Source organism: Boleophthalmus pectinirostris, unplaced genomic scaffold (genome assembly GCF_026225935.1).
Source record: "Boleophthalmus pectinirostris isolate CB_2022bp ecotype Guang Dong unplaced genomic scaffold, ASM2622593v1 HiC_scaffold_8, whole genome shotgun sequence".
Classification (NCBI taxonomy): Eukaryota; Metazoa; Chordata; class Actinopteri; order Gobiiformes; family Gobiidae; genus Boleophthalmus; species Boleophthalmus pectinirostris.
Genome location: NW_026571515.1, coordinates 12,545,772 through 12,562,885, shown reverse-complemented (window position 1 = coordinate 12,562,885; position 17,114 = coordinate 12,545,772). Strand labels below are relative to the sequence as shown.

The 17,114-nt window shown below is 39.2% G+C and overlaps 1 protein-coding gene across 1 annotated transcript; it reads left to right on the top strand.

The window, feature by feature from the left end:
• The first annotated feature begins 2,306 nt into the window (after positions 1–2,306).
• LOC110167649 (uncharacterized) lies at positions 2,307–16,456 on the top strand. The gene is made up of 7 exons (XM_055165766.1): positions 2,307–2,455; positions 4,086–4,466; positions 4,617–4,676; positions 7,309–7,674; positions 9,827–9,943; positions 12,182–12,222; positions 12,296–16,456. The coding sequence occupies exons 1-7, from the start codon at positions 2,416–2,418 to the stop codon at positions 12,425–12,427; spliced, it is 1,137 nt and encodes a 378-aa protein (XP_055021741.1). The 5' UTR covers positions 2,307–2,415; the 3' UTR covers positions 12,428–16,456.
• The last annotated feature ends 658 nt before the right edge of the window (positions 16,457–17,114 follow it).

Here is a 17,114-nt window from a genome sequence, read left to right as displayed (position 1 = left end):
TTTTAAAAGGAAAAAGCAGCATATTTGCATTTTGGTTAGCCCTACCACAAAATATCGTTACAATAAAAAGATGCATATTGTGAAAATATTACACCAAGAGATAAAGATACTGTTACATCCTGCTAGTACACAGATTATTGCATTTGACTGCACTGTAAAATCTAATAATTAGACTTTACTTGAAAACAATCTAGGAAACCAATTGCCTTGAAAAATCTGACTGAAGTCGACTGTGAATCTAAAACTGAGCTTACAAGTAATTCCTCAGTGTAGTGTTCAGTAAATTCCTTTTTCATCAAACTAGGTACAGCAGGTTCAGTTTACTTTAGTTTTCATTCATAGATCTCGTGTTCTGTCAGCTCCTCAAATCTGAAATATGTAGTCACCTTTACTTTAAGAGTAATTTCATCTTTCTTGGTAAAACCATGGAAACCAGTTCAGTCCTGGTTTAGTCCTGGTTTAGTCCTGGTTTAGACCTGGTTTAGACCTGGTTTACACCTGGTTTAGACCTGGTTTAGTCCTGGTTTAGTCCTAGTTTAGACCTGGTTCAGTCCTCGTTTAGTCCTGGTTTAGTCCTGGTTCCTGGTTTAGTCCTGGTTTAGACCTGGTTTAGTCCTCGTTTAGTCCTAGTTTAGACCTGGTTTATTCTTGGTTCAGTCCTGGTTTAGTCCTGGATTAGACCTGGTTTAGTCCTGGTTTAGATCTGGTTTATTCTTGGTTCAGTCCTGGTTTAGACCTGGTTTAGTCCTGGTTTAGTCCTGGTTTAGATCTGGTTTATTGTTGGTTCAGTCCTGGTTTAGTCCTGGTTTAGACCTGGTTTAGTCCTGGTTTAGACCTGGTTTAGACCTGGTTTAGTCCTGGTTTAGTCTTGGTTTAGACCTGGTTTATTCTTGGTTCAGTCCTGGTTTAGTCCTGGTTTAGACCTGGTTTACTACTGGTTTAGTCCTGGTTTAGGCCTGGTTTAGTCCTGGTTTAGTCCTGGTTTAGACCTGGTTTAGTCCTGGTTTAGTCCTGGTTTAGACCTGGTTTCAACCTGGTTTAGTCCTGGTTTAGACCTGGTTTAGTCCTGGTTCAGTCCTGGTTTAGTCCTGGTTTAGACCTGGTTTAGTCCTGGTTTAGACCTGGTTTAGTCCTGGTTTAGTCCTGGTTTAGACCTGGTTCAGTTCTAAATCAGATCTGTGTCATTCAGACTGTCATTAAAAGATCAGATACAGGTCACACAGGGGTGAAAAAATCGGATTTGGGTCACTTCAGGCTGCAGTCTGAACGTAGCCTTATATACACAAGTTAAGAGTAAAAACAGGTTCTTTTCTACAATAAAGCCATTTAGATCTGCATCAGTTACACAATGATTTGCACATTTATTAGTCTTTGAAAAAACATGGCAAAACTTTTGTTCATCTTAAATTCAGAACACCGTAACCACCCCGAGGTGGGGTGAAGGAAGTCTGGGAGTCCCTACTTAGACTGCTGCCCCCGCGACCCGGCCCCAGATAAGTGGAAGAAAATGGATGGATGGACCTTGGGCTTAAATTGAACCTTATAAACCTGGGGAGTTTTTCAAGTACATTCAAGGCAGTGATATATGTAATAAACTGCTTGAAAATGATCACTTTTGATGACAATTTGTCAGGCGGACAGACTTTTTTTTGGCTTTTGGGGTATGTTGAGGGCTTTCTGTTAGTTTCCCGCATGTGTCAGGGTACACCATGCACAATTTTAGGCTTATTTGACCATGTATGCAGTTGCAGCACTTTAATATTTACAGTTACATAATTTCACCAGTAGCTTTTCCTAAGTAAGGTGTTTTTTGGGCCCGGGGTTGGTTTCTATCAACTTGTGATGGCCCAAGATATAAGATAACAGGAAATAACAGTGAAAAAAAAGGTAGCAAAAAACATCCTGAGGGGTGGACACGGCTCCCAGCCTATAAGTTTTTTGGCAAAATGAGCTTTTTATAAAAATTGCACACCTCCAGCACAGTCAGATCTTCAATTTCCACGTGTTTTTGGTTTGTATGTTTCCTCTTCCTCTCCATCTATTTTCTTGGTATGCTCGTCGTCCCTGAAGAAAGGCACTAGATGGCGCCCCCTCTTGGCAATAATATGTCATTGTTGAAGTTACTCATCTCATTCAAGGTGACCTCAGTCTATTTGACAAGTAATGTGCTTTTTTCGCTCTGAAAGTAACTGTTACTTTACCACAATCATTAAGATCCACAAATTCGTAGCTGTGAGTAAAGAAAACTAGCTGAATGTAAGTTAATCCTAGTGTTAGATTTTACAGTGTGTAATCAAACAGCACTTCTCCATTTGCCAGTGTGCACTCTGTCGTCATGTCTTTCTTAATACAGTAGACTGGTACTAGGGATACAGTACAGTCTCAGCCTTTTACATACACTGTTTGGAGCTCAACATGAAGACTGTCCCTCTTATTATCTGTGCAGCCATCCTATGTAAGTATTTGAGTCTACCAGTTTACTTAAAGATCCTATATTACACAAAATTGACTCTTGTGAAGTTTAAGCCATGTTATAATGTTGTTACCTTGTCAAAAACAGACCTGAAGTTGTGTTTCATTTTATTCACATGTTTGAGAAACCCTTTATTATTAGTCTGTCTACATTTCTAAATGCTAAAAATGCTCTTGTGATGATGGTAGTTTGGTAATTAACGACTACCTTTTACATTCTGTTCAGTAGAGATGGGCAATTCCAAGGCTGAAATCATTCAAATAATTATAGTGAAGGCGTATGGAGTTTAAAATCAGGTGGAACAGTGTTTTCTATTTCTAAATCTGCAGGGTTTCTGTGTTAAACCTGCGAATGAAACAAAACACAACTCCAGGTCTGTTTGTGTTGAGGAAACTACATTATAAGATAGAAAACAGAATAATACAGGCCCTTTAATCAGTGGTATTTACTCAAGTAGTTATGACACCAAAAGCTGCATTTACTCCTATAATATTTTATAGAGTACCAGTTTGGTAACTTGAGTAAAAGTAGTTCCTCCTTCCCACTGTGAGTAATTCTTTAAGAGACAAAAGCTTTATGTGACAATATGAAATGATATGAGGATTTGTGTTTCTTGCACCGCTCCTGTGATTTTAGTTTGTCTCACGTTTGTGTCTATCATTTGAAAATACCAGATTTTGTGCATTATTTGATGTTTTATAAATCAGATGTTATGTCCAAGCAGCTACTTTTACAGTTATTATTAGGTCAACAAGTTTAATGTGGTTAACATAATAAATGAGTCAAATTGCAGGCCTTTTTATATTTATGTATTTCATGTTTTTTTGTTTTTTCCTTGATGACAAATATACACCATAGCTTTATGTTTAAATACAGATAAATATGTGCATGTTTAAATTTGGTGTACATGTCATAACTGACCTCAAAGTGGATCCAGCTGCCACCAGAAAAATCCTGCAGAAATCAGCGAAGATTTTAATTGCCTGTGATATTCTTTTTCTTTATTATTATTATTTTTTTCTGATACATACGTATGCATGCCTCTGATTGGCTAATCCACCTGTCAATCACGATTCTGAAAAGGTTGAGATTCACTGGTGACCAGATTCACATCTTTCTAAAGTACGGAAAAAAATGAGTATTCTGGATCCCAGGCAAGCATGTTTAAGTAATCTTTATTCAAGACATCATTGCTTCAATCAACCCGTTTTAACGCCCACTGCTCTGGACCTACTTCATTCTCCAATTTTATGTTTTAAATCTGTGATACACATAGGAGCATTGCATAGTTGTCTTGCTGCAAAAGAAAAAAAAAATCTGGTGCTCACAAGCGGGATATGCAGATGTCCATCAGAGGTGCCCACAACTCCACCTCTTTGTTGTGAAGACATTTACGGTGACATCACCTCCCGTTTGGCACCGTTGTTTTCTAAGTCAGCTGAGTTGTCTCTTTTATTAAGTCATTTAAGATCAATATTGTGATTTAAAATGTCCAAATTATAAAATAATGATCCATGGGTGTCATAGAATATAAGTATATAGCAGACAAAAGCACAGTGTCTTCTTTCAGTAGTTAAAACAAAGTCCCAATATTTACTTTTCTATTTCACAGATCAGACACAGAGTTCTGACTTAACCAAACCTATTGAAATCAAGACAAAAGAGGGGGAGACCACCACCCTGACCTGTGTGGATGATAACATAACCCTGCTGGCACCCCCTCCTGGGTGTATTGTGCAGGACTTGACATGTCGGAGGTACCTTGAACCTCTCAAAGACCTCTCCTGGTCCAAGGGTTCTGTCATTATAAGAACCTACAGTGACTCCGCCTCCAGAGGAGATCACAGCATTGAGTACGTGACGGGGCCCCTGCGAGGTGTTCTGTCAATGACCATCTCAAGGATCAGACCTGAGGACGCGGGGCTCTACAGGTGCGGTGTCACCACGCCTGCAGGGCTTCACATCTACAAAGAGTACATGATTACTGTTACTGGTAAGTATTGGATTTTTTATTTTTTATTTTTTCCTTTACTTTAGTAGTACTTCCATAGGTCTTTTTGTTGTAAAGGTGAAATAATTTGTAGCTTTTCTTAAAATATATATTCTGCATTTATGTTTTTACTGTGTTTCTTGTTATATATAGGCAGGGTGTTTCCTGGAGAGTATGTCGACAGAGCTTTCTTTGTTCCAGCGCTGGAAAGAGGTTAGTGACAAAGCATCAAAAGAGCTGATGTCTCCATGGAGATGTTAATGCTTTGGTTTAAATTGTCCACAGTGTGGTATTAAACTAATCTGTCTTACATTTATTCAACTACAGGTGTTAGTTATTGCTCAAAAATATATTAAAAAACATAAATTCTTACTTTGATTTGGGTCGCCTCTCCACAAATTTAACCAGTAATTTATCCTGATTCTTAACTTTATGGGCATACTGTGGAACATTCTAAGCACACCTCCATGGAGACAAGCAGGCGACAGACCTTCCACTGGACAAGTTACACAGTGCAGCTTTAAACACTGCTTTAGTGCTTTGACACATGACTCCTCTCTTCTACTTCACCTGCACAAATGATCCCTTTGCCTTTCCATACACTGTCTGATGAGCTCCGCTTCAACACACATACAATAAAACAGATCAACAATGTGTATAAATATTACGAGACACAGGGATAGTTAAATGATTCAGATTGATAATTTCAGTTCTTCATAAATTGATCTTGTTTATTTGGATGGCTTTCTAATGATTTAAGTTTAGTTTTAGTTTGCATTTGAATTGAAAGATATATTATTATAGATATTTATTGATAAAATAAAAATAAAGAAGACAGATTGCGGTGTGATTACAGCTCCTACAGATGAATGCAATCGTTGTGTCCTTGGGCAAAACACTTAATCTGAGTACACTGCGTATGAATGAGTGGTTTGAGTGGATGAGTGGAAAAGTGCTATATATATTTTTTTTTAAATTTGAGCAAAATGTGATCAAGGAGCAGTGTGATTGGTCTAACAACATCCACATTTCAAACTCCACTGGGTGTTTGGAGTCAGAAACACCTGGCAGTCCTGTGTTCGATTGGATTTGCATGCCAGGTTTCTGTGTACTGTGTGTATGTGACGTAAACGTGTACGTGACGTGAGCAGAGTTTTACGTCTTGGGCAGTGTAGACGGAAACGTTACGGTGGAGCGTATTCAACTTTTCCGCTCTGGAGGGTGGTTTCTGATTTTTGCGTTTTTTAAGCCCCAAATATGCCATCACCGTATAAACAAACTGGGCGCTTCTGATAAAATATTTTGTCGTTTTTACCCACAACCTTTCTCGTGTAAACAGGCCCTCAGAGTCACACACACACGAGGAGTGCAGCAGATACAAAATCGCTCAAGAAAACACAAAGTCGGGTCATGCCTCGCTGAACTCCGTGGAGAAGCAAATATCAGCCAAAATCAGGCAAATTCTCCTGTAGCCTTGCTTATCTTGTCATCATTGCTGCTGGTTGTAACAGGGATCTTGCTGAAAAGTTTTCGAAAAGCTGGGGATTCCACTGTTGAAAGAGGTATCTTATCTTCAACGACATACTCCGCCACGAGTCTCCTATCCTCTTGAGGCTGAAAAATCTCAGAGTGGGAGAACGCTCACTTTGTAGTTTTATGTTTTACAGTTTTAGTGAAAGTGACTTTTAGTTTGAGACACAGTGAGCCTATTTACACTCAAGTTCAGACTCGCCTTCTGGTCCATGTACTATTCGTTCTTTTGAGTTTCAATTAAGAACAAAGACAATAAAGACAATAAAATATCATTTCATTATTCCGCTTTAGTGTAAAAAAAAATATAAAAATCTGATTTTTTTTTACAATATTTAATTTAAAGTTTATTTCAAATAATCCAATCCACTTTATTTCTATATCACATTTCACAAACAAACTGTTTCCAAAGTGCTGCACAAATACATAATAACAACAATGATAAGATGATAAAATAAACTACTAAAATAATACTAGTCTTAAAATAATAAAACCAGTAAAATAAAATAAGAACAAAATCGTAGAATAGAAATAAATAAACCAATAAATAAATTTAATCAATAAAAACACATAAAAATAAATAAATAAAAATAAATAAAAAACACAGAGGACCACACAACTCACCAGCCAGAGAATAAAAGTGGGTCTTAAGACAAGACTTAAAACTCTCCACAGTGGGTGCTGTGTGTGGTAAGACCAATCAAAAACAGTTTCAGTGCCTATTTCAAAAATATTTTAGTCTCCCTGAAGTTTTGCTGCTAGAAGAGAATGAAATATCAAAATTGAAAAATTGAAAAAGGCACGATGACTGTTCTTTGATTAGTGTGATTTGAAATAAACTTCAAATTAAATATGGAAAATAGAGGTCATAATATGTTTTTATGTTTTGTTTTGTTTGTTTGACACTAAAACGGAATAATGAAATAATAAACTGTTTTCCCCTTTTTAATGTTTTTTGTTAAAAGAACAAATGGTACATGGACCCATTCTGTTTATCTTTTTCTATATGTTATATTTCTACATTTTATATACAAACAGAAGACTTATCACAACTCTCATCCTCCACTTGCTTCGTTGGAAACTTCATGTTACTAGGGCACATCTGTGAATGTTTAGTTAAATTCCTGGTGCTACTTTGGGAAGTGGACAGTTCTTTAGGTGTAGCAACCAAAGTCCATTTGACTACAATGTTCTTCATATCCTTACTTTTCACAAACTTAGATGGTAGAAGTAGCTGAGAGGTTGTGTTGTTTTAGTACTGTGAAATCCCCTTTAACACATCATGTGATTTCTGATGTTTCTGCCTTTACCACAGGAGTTTCCAGTGACAGAATAAACATTACAAAAGTTGTCGGCGTAGAAGGAAAAAATATCAAGGTTGAAGTTGTTCTTAAGCCTTTGGAAATCAAGAAGCCATTCTCCGGCTGTGTACAGGACTACAGGAAATGCCAGTCTTTCTTCCAACCCCTTCTGTATCTCAAGCGAAACGTAAGCCCAGAGTTTGTCCTGCACACCTACCAGGACAGCGCTGAGAATGGCAAATACAGCCTCAAGTATGGGCAGAGTTCTGTGACTGTGGGCATCAAGGGTCTTACCAAAGCCGATACTGGGCAATACATCTGTGGAATGCAAGCACCATCCGGAAACACATCTTCTACGATGTTTGAGATCTTTGTGGATGGTAAGTAGTTACATTCAGAACATTTATTGTCAGTAGGGAAGTCACTGAGAAAAAATATTTTATGATTATTCACAATTACTGACACCACTAAATCAAGCAGTGACATTCTTTATTCGTTTTCATTCTCATTATCTAAAATATTACCATTCCTTAAAGGCACTGTACTTGTTTTCTACTGTTTTAATACATGAAAAACAGAACCAGTTAACTGAAAAGAGTTTGCAGTGTACGTGGGGGTACGTCGTCCGCCCACTTCTCCCGATGTGAGATATAAAAAAAAATAAGAAATATAAACTAGCTACAACTAGGGTTGTCCCGATCCGATCACTTGATCAGAAATCCGAGCCGAATACGTGACTGCGGACTCAATCCAGACTCGGACGTAACGTTCCGATCAGGTATCGGAAAAATAATATACGTATAAAACACACAGCACACAACAGTTTTAGTTTTTTAACTGAGGCACGGGATTTGCTCAGGGATGTTCAGTTAGCGTGACTGTCTGTCCCAAAGCCTGCTGTACTAGGGGTCACACTTACGCAGGGACTTTTGGGCCGTGTCATGCTCGAGTGCTGTTGCCTAGGGTTCTGTGGCTCGTGTTCACACCTGCGCGGCCCGATGGCGTTGTTGTATGTGCTGTTTGTTTGCATGTCGCGCAGCGGAGCTGGCACTTTTGGCGAAGAGGGTACGTCCAGCGGCATAGAGTGTCTATTGAGCGGTATGACCGATGTTGCAGTGCGCGCTCCAACTACAGTCTTAAACTCTCTACTCTTACTGCAGGTGAATATAGTATTAAACTGCATTATACTGTAAGAATGAAAGTTCCTGAGTAGTACTGTCAATCAGTTAGACATTATAAATATCACAGTTTGCCCCCAGAGGTACACAGAATGACCTGTTGGGGTGTACAAAGAGAGTTATAAAAAATAAATGTCATCTCGTTTTTATTTGGTAAGATTTTGTATTATTTGGATATCATAGATGATCCTAAATGTTTAAGTATGCTAAGTTACACATTCCAAGACCAGACTGTGGTAAAAGTAAAGATTTTCAACAATGATGGTGCATGGTTAGAAAAGTTAATAAAATTAAAGTTTTGGACATTTGATTTTTCACACTAAGTTCAGCCCAAATACTACACATTGAAATCAATACAATCTGATCCCCCCACACATCCTGGATCTTATTCTTTGGTCTTAGTTCATTTCATAATGATTTATAGAAGGATCGGACCGGGACTCGGTATCGGCAGATACTCAAAATCAAAGGACTCGGGGGCAAAAAAACGTGATCGGGACATTCCTACCTACAACTTAAATCTCAAACCGGAGCAATTGGCAGTGGTGACAACAACCTGCATAGGCTCATGATATCTGCAGTACTGTCATATAGTGACCTGAGACATGAGGGACTAGGACTGAACCAGGACTGAACCAGGACTAAACCAAGTCTAAATTAGGTCTAAAACAGGAGTAACCCAGAACTGAACCAAGAGCACTAAACCAGGATTGAAGCAGGACTAAAACAGGACTAAATCTTTCAACAACTCGCATCCTAACATGCACTTACACTTTTGACCTATGTTTGGACCTCAGGTTACAGCGTTCAAATTGCCTTCAAGACCACAGCTCCAGAAAGGGAATTGCACAGTTAAATCTTATTGTGACTGCAATTGTCAAAAACACTTTAGGCTGGTTCAAAAGACACTCTGACCTCAAACTCTAATTTATAGCTGTGTGGAAACTCTGAGGTGGGTGAGATGTTGTGAACCAGGCCCGTTTAGGATTTTTAAAGTTTGTCCATATCTAATGAGGCCGAATGTGTGTCTACTTGGAGACACATGAATGTATTTAAGAAAAACAACTATTCTGCCCTGGTATAAGCAGCTCTAGAGGCCAAAATTAACCAGCTTTGTACTGTCTGCATCAAATTATAACCCGTTGATGTTTCACAGTAAACCAGCATCTGCAAATGGAGAAATAAACTTATAACCTCATCGCTGTGAATAATTAGGATGTTCAGAACCATAAGGTAATTGAGGAACAACTTTGGGCCACTGCAAACAGTTTCAAATGAACTATTTCTGTTTTTCATTTTTTAAGAAGTCAGTAAATATCAGGTAGATCGCCTTTAACAAAACTGTATTTTTCAGATGCACCAGAGACTGTGTCGCGGTTGCTGCTGCTTCTGCTCCTGATCCCAGTGCTGCTGCTGATGTCTGGAGGGCTGTGGTACATGATCTTCTACAAAAAGAGGAAATCAAACCTTGGTGAGCACATAAGGTCGATTTCACACAGAAGTATTGTTAGTGGTGCACTTCCCCATTTGGTCATTCTAGGGCAGGGCAAGGTTTATATGGTCTCTCACCCTCATTCAGCTCGGCTCCTCTATCAGAGGCCTAGGAGCCTGAGAGTTCCACGCAGTATCTTTGCCGTTCCCAGTACTGCACTTTTCTGGACTGAGTTGTCTGTTGTTTTTCCTGGTATCTGTTGTAGCCACTCTTCCAGTTTGCGGGTTACGGCCCCGAGTGTCCGATCACCACGGGCACCACTGATGCCTTCACCTTCCAGGCCTTCTCCAGCTCCTCCTTGAAATACTGGTATTTCTCTAGTTTCTTGTGTTCTGTTTTCCTGATATTACCATCGCTTGGTATTGTGATGTCCACCACCACCACCACCATGTCTGATTGGTTCACCATCACCATCCTCTCAGTCTGTATCTGGAATTCCCACGAGATTTTGGCTCGGTCTTTCTCCACAACCTTTGGAGGTGTTTCCCACCTTCATCTTGGGGTCTCCAGCCCGTACTCTGCACAGATGTTTCTGTACAGACTACAGGGCTTAATGCTCAATTCAGATTTTTTTGTGAAATCCAATGTTTTTGCAAGGTTGTTCACATTTCCAATTAAATGTGACTTGTATGTGATCACCAGTGTGAACATTAAATGGCCCAAAAGTGTCCTGCATGTGCAAAGGAGGACATGATGACGTCAACCACAGCGAGCGTGCTCTGTGTTCAAACATGGTCACGAGCATTGAGCACCTGGAGATTTTAAAGTTCCTCTCATACCAGAGCCACAACATGTACAACTTACTTGTTTTAAGGAGGAGATTGAGAAGGAGAGGGATGAGGTTTTTGGCCGTGGCGTTTTGTGGGGCAGTGGCAGCAACGTCCGTTGAAAGGAACGTGTGGATGTGGAGACGTAGCCAAGAGTGTTAAGTGGCGATGCTTCAGTGACACGGAATTCATTAACAATTTTCGCCTACTTGAGCGCAGAATAGTGACGTTTGTGGCTTGTTGATAACGGGTAGGTCAGATTAATGCTCTTTGGCCGTTCAGACTGAAGTTGCATGTCAAAAGATCAGATATGTATCGGTTTCAGGACCACATATCCAAGTGGCCTGGGTCGCATTTGAAAAAATCGGATCTGTGTCGTTCAGACTGTCATTAAAAGATCAGATACAGGTCACATAGGGGCCAAAAAATTAGATTTGTGTCACTTCAGGCTGCAGACTGAACATAGCCTATGTCCGCCACTGCAGCATCTTACACCCTGCAGTTCTGTGCTGGACTGTCTCAGGAGCCTCTTTGCACAGCCTACACTGTGGATCCAAATCATAATTAAGGCCCGGATGTCGTGTGGCCTTTAAGGTTACAATAAGGAAGATTTCTTTTATAGATAATTGATGGAGTCTGTCACCCCCTCTGATGTTTGGAGGGACTATCTCAGTTACGAAGAGGCTGATTAAGAGGCTGATTTTACATTGAATAACCTTACAGGCCACATGACATTCGGGCCTTAATGATGATTTGGACTAGTCAATGTTCCTCTAAAACTTAACTTTCTTGGCAATTCTTTAATGTAGATGATGTTTTTGATCTGTGATATCTAATTGTATATTAATTATTGCATATGTGACAAACACACCTACCTCCACCTCCAACATGTCCTGCTTTCTTGTTGCTGTTCGGTGGGTTTGCTCATCACTAATTTATTCCTCATGGTCGGCCAACCTTTTTTGTTTTGTTTGTTGTCTCTTTTTTCTACGGTCATGTGATGTTGTCATGTGATTGATAATTAATTGTACTGAATGGCACTTCTACCATTACGCCCTGACGAAGACCATCTTGCTGGTCGAAACGCTTTGGCGTCCCTTCATATAAAAAAGGACTTTTGATAAATCCAGTCAGAGTGCCTCAGGTTTGTACCTTGCCCACTTTTTACATTTTTCAGTAAGGGTAATTTTCAGTTAAGAAGGTACTGAAACAGTTTTTTGATTGGTGTTATTTGAAAATAGCTTTGAAAATAGAGGTCGAAATATTTTTTTTTTTTTTTTTGTTTGACACTAAAACAGAATAATGAAATAACAAACTATTTCCGATTTTATTGTTTTTCGTTCTTAATTGAAATTCAAAAGAACGAATGGTACACGGACCCCTTCTGTATATCGTTTTCTATGTTACTTTCTACATTTTTACATTAAATAAATGAATTATATGTCCACAGATTCTCAAAAAGCAGATACTTTGGGAGAAACCAACGTAGAGGTAAAATTCTGATATTTATTACCCTATCAGCATAATTTCAAATAAAAATGTTTCACTATGTCCCTGCTTTTAGCCTGCAGTGTACGAGAACTGCCCAGCTCCCCCTTCAGAGCCTGCAGACTCCACTTACCAGAGTCTCAGCACCGACACAAGAGACCACGGCCAAATCTACAGCTCCATCTTCTCACAGCGCCCACCTCTCTGAGAAAACTCTGCACGGGGAAATAAATTCTTCATCATGTAATATAGATGGAATTATATACCAAAGAAAAGAAGTTAAAGGTCCAATCCACTTTATTTTTATATTCACAAACAGTTTCCAAAGTGCTGCAGAAATACATACTAATAACAACAATAAAATAAATGCTCAGATTTAATCATACTAGTCCTAAAACAATAAAACCAGCAAAATAAAATGACAGCAAAACCAAAGAATAGCAATAAAAAATAAAACCAATAAATACATTAAAAGAAAATAAAAGCCACGTTTTAATTTGAGTTAACGTCTGAACCTTGAGCAAATCAAATGCACAAATTCTCAAGAAAAATTTTAACAATCAGTTGAATTGCTTGAAATCTGCAAAATTCTTTATCAAAATCACAAAATTTCTCTGCAAAATACTTTTTACACTTAACGTACATTTTTAAACAGGTGAAATTGTTTTCAGTGCCAGTGCCAGGCTCCATGTGGTTGTACTGCCTTCAGACTGACACTAGAGGGAGCACTAGTGGAGCACGTCACAAAAGGGAAACTGTTGGGTGTATGTTTAGACCTGTGATTGTCAAGGGAAGATCAATTGAATCTATTGACAGCTCCAATTGACCAGATAATACTCCCTACAACTGTACAACAACTCACACTTTGTGACAGATAATACTCCCTATAATTGTACAACTACTCGGCTTTATGTAACAGATAATACTCCCTACAACTGTACAGCTACATGCCCTTATGTAACAGATAATACTCCCTACGACTGTGCACCAACTCGCCCTTATGTAACAGATAATAATCCCTACAACTGTACAACAACTCATTCTTATGAAACAGATAATACTCCCTACGACTGTGCACCAACTCGCCCTTATGTAACAGATAATACTCCCTACAACTGTACAACAACTCACCCTTATGAAACAGATAATACTCCCTACGACTGTGCACCAACTCACCCTTATGTAACAGATAATACTCCCTACAACTGTACAACTACTCGGCCTTATGTAACAGATGTCCTGTCAATCATTATTTCATCTTTGCACTGTTCCTCCTTACGACCTCTTCGTGTTGTAGTCAAGACCGCATTCATCGACACCAAAGACTAGTCCGAGACCACAGGGTCCCAAGACCAGGACAAGACCAAGACCTCTGAGGGTCAAGACCGAGACAAGACCAAGACTTTTAAAGGCTGAGACTGAGACAAGACCAAGACTTTAAAGTCCGAGACTGAGACAAGACCAAGACTTTAAAGTCCAAGACCAAGACCATCTTTGTCATTTCCTACATTTATTTGTATTTTACAGATATTTTGGCACATATATATGAATGTTTTTATAAATCTATCTCCATTTGATCTGATTAATGTTAATTTAAACTTAAAATAGGCCAAGCAAACTGCACTGCACTTAAACCCTCTGTGCCCCCTTTTTGGACCCTCACCCACAGTTTGAGAACCCCTTCCACTGGCACTTTACAGAAAACAACTTCAAGTGAGTTTTTTCAAGTTCAGAACATTTACAGTTACATTTCTTACAGGTTTTGCAGTGATATTTATCAGCCTCTGCGCATTTACCGGCCGTAATGAAATCTGATCGCACTCGTTGTGTGTCAGACCTCGAGTCCGAGACAAACGCGAGACCAAGCGCCTTCAAGATCGAGACAAGACTGAGACCAAATGCACTCAATTCCGAGACAAGACCAAGACTGCAAAAAAGCGGTCTCGAGTAGCCTGATTCATCAGACGGTTTCACTTCGTAGAAACAGTCTGACCTCGCAGCATTAGGATTCGTTTGCTCAATGGTAGGCGGGTACTTTTTTATTTAACCAGTCACTGCTATTTGGTCATGACATATGTAATACGTCGCTAACAGGGCTAACTGGTATATTAAGCTTTTCCCAAATCCCGTAGGAAGAAGGGCAGTAATGTCTTTCCCCTTGATAAAATTCACCAAACATTCTCTTTGTTCCGCCTTTAAATCCTCGATCTCGGGAATTGTTGACAACACAGAATGTATGTCTCTTCGCTGATTGGCTGGTGCCCGAACTCGCACTTCCGGGGTTTTTGCGAACCATCTATTGTATTCCGATTCCTGACCTAGTTGTTGGAGAGAAATGAAACTGGGCGGAGGCACTAGGTGGCACCAGCCTGGCTAGGTCTCGAGACTGACTATCCCTCACTTTATTTATTTATTAATTTGTTATTTTTTTCTCGTTTTTTTACCCTCTTCTCTGGAATTAATTGTGGGCTGCTCACCACTGGAAGTCACTGGTAGCGTCTGATGAAGTCCTTGTTCAGTTTCTAAAGCAAATATCTTGTGCTTGTAGCTCTTGTTGATAGTTCAGGTAGTGCTCACAGATAGAACTGCCTTGTTTTCTTCCCCTCGACATGTTGCTGGCTCATCAGATGATTTGTTAAAACATGTAAAAATGGTATAAAAGTCTTGATTTCCTTGACAGAAAATCAAAAATAGACACATTATCCGGTGTTGGAGCAGGTAAAGTGATTACAAAGCAAAGTAAAGAAGGAAACAGCAGGAGCAAAAATACCGTCCACATTCTTCAGAAACAGGTAGCTGAGATATATTTGTATTACTGTATTTCTATAAAAACACAGAGGAAGTGAGAGCTTCAGAGTATTTTAGTTAAAAGTTCACAACAGGAGCTCCTCAAGGATAAGGCTCACAGATAATGAAGATGACCAAGCTTGTAATGTAAAAACTTACTGTGATAAAGTAAAGTAGTAAAGTTCTAACCGCTTTTTTACTTTATCACATTACAAGCTTGGTCATGTTCACTATTTGTTTACTATATATTTTTGTTTTACTTGTACATGTACATTTATATCATTATGCCTTATTAAGTGCATATACATGCACATCAGTGTCCCGGTTATTATCCATATCCCGGTTATGTCAGTATTCGGGTTACTGCGTTTACATGCACGCTGAGAAACCGGGACACTCATATCTCTGTGTACGTGATCAAATGCAGTATCCCAGATTCTTGCCATAATCTTACAAATACGCAAACGCAAAATTTAACTTCATTTAATTTAATAAACCAGGAAAAATACAAACCATGAGCTCCTTTAGCAGAGGAAGCTTGGGAGGTTTAACCAGTGGTGAGGAGCTATGAGGTATCGCACAGTCCACTGCACACATCAAACCCAACAGATTCTTCATTAAAATCTTCTGCATAAATAAACTCAACTTTACAACATATAAACCATAACCACTGTAGTGCCCGTTTGATCATATAATTCAGCTTTGACACATTTGTTTACATTCTACAGAAACAAAACTTAAAACCGCATGGCTAATTTGCATAAACTTAGAGCTGATAAAAACAGCTCGCTCCTTGTGCCGCTGATGCGATTCAGGTTCTGTCGGACACAACTCAGTGGAATATGCGTGTTTGTTTTTTTTTGTGACAGAGGATGTGCTGATGATGGTGAGTCTGTTCTGTGTGTATATCTTAAAGGAGATAGTTCATGTTTTAGTTTTTCAGCGATCATACAAGTGCAGATTTGTGTGCAGGTTTAGCGCAGTCATTTCACTCGTGTGGTCACTTTATTTATGTCGGTCACTTTATTTATGTTGCTACTGTTGTGGTGAAAAGACTGGAAAGTGTTTGTCTTTTGGACGCATGCGCAGTCAACTTTATGTTGCAGTAACCGGGATACTGCGTTTACATGCCACAGTATCACAGTTACTCTCAGAATATACCAGCTACATTATTCCAGTTTCCAATAACTGGGATACTGAAACCGGCATACTGCATATACATGCACCATGAAGAAACATGGATACTCAAAAAACCTGATCATAACCGGGATACTGATGTACATGTATACGCACTCATTGACACCAGTCTCTTGTTATTTTTACTACTTGTTTTGAATGTATTGTTACCATTTATGTTTTTTCTCTTTGTTATTATATTCTATTTTGATGTGTGAGCTACTCTGGACAAATCATTTTCTTTGTGGGTCAATAAAGTTTGTCTGATATCGGATGCACTGTAAACTGTTTTAATCAATGGTGGAGGACAAACTGCAAAATGTCCGTTGGGGTTTTTGTTAGACTCATACACACCAACTGCAAACTTGCCAAGTTACCAGCTGACTGTCCCTAAACCGAGAAGTGAAATCATAAAAAGTACTTTTCTCTATAGAGGAGGTGCTGCTACTGCTGCACTCCCCACTAGTTTCAAGTACTGTATTTTTTTAAGTCGCACTTTTTTCATGGTTTGGGTGTTTCCTGCGACTTATACTCCGGTGCGACTTATAGATTAAAATGTTCACACTGACAGCTGCGATACGCTCTAGTCTTATGTGTCAGTATCTAGTACTACTATTACTCCTGTACCACTGTCACTTCGCACTCTACTGCGCATGTCTACTGTAGAAAAAGCTGCTGTCCTGCTGCAGATAGTGAAATATTCAGCCGAAAACGGTAATCGTGCAGCAAAAAGAAAGTTTGGAGTGAGAGAGAAACTTGTGAGGGACTGGTGGAAAGCGGGAATGGAGAACACAACTTCATGGTAACCCGGGAGGGTGCAACAGGCAACTTTCCTGAAAGTCACTGGATGAATCGACAAAGCCTGAACTTCAGTGACACCGAAACCATCCTGTTGGGATTCAGAAAGGCCGGAATAATTCTAACTGGAACTG

What these genes read in the sequence shown, in the direction of transcription:
- LOC110167649 (XM_055165766.1), top strand. Translation starts at nt 2,416, where the DNA reads ATGAAGACTGTCCCTCTTATTATCTGTGCAGCCATCCTAT. An exon ending in GTACATGATTACTGTTACTG is followed by an intron (nt 4,467 to 4,616) that starts GTAAGTATTGGA and finishes TGTTATATATAG; the next exon opens with GCAGGGTGTTTCCTGGAGAG. An exon ending in TGTTCCAGCGCTGGAAAGAG is followed by an intron (nt 4,677 to 7,308) that starts GTTAGTGACAAA and finishes CCTTTACCACAG; the next exon opens with GAGTTTCCAGTGACAGAATA.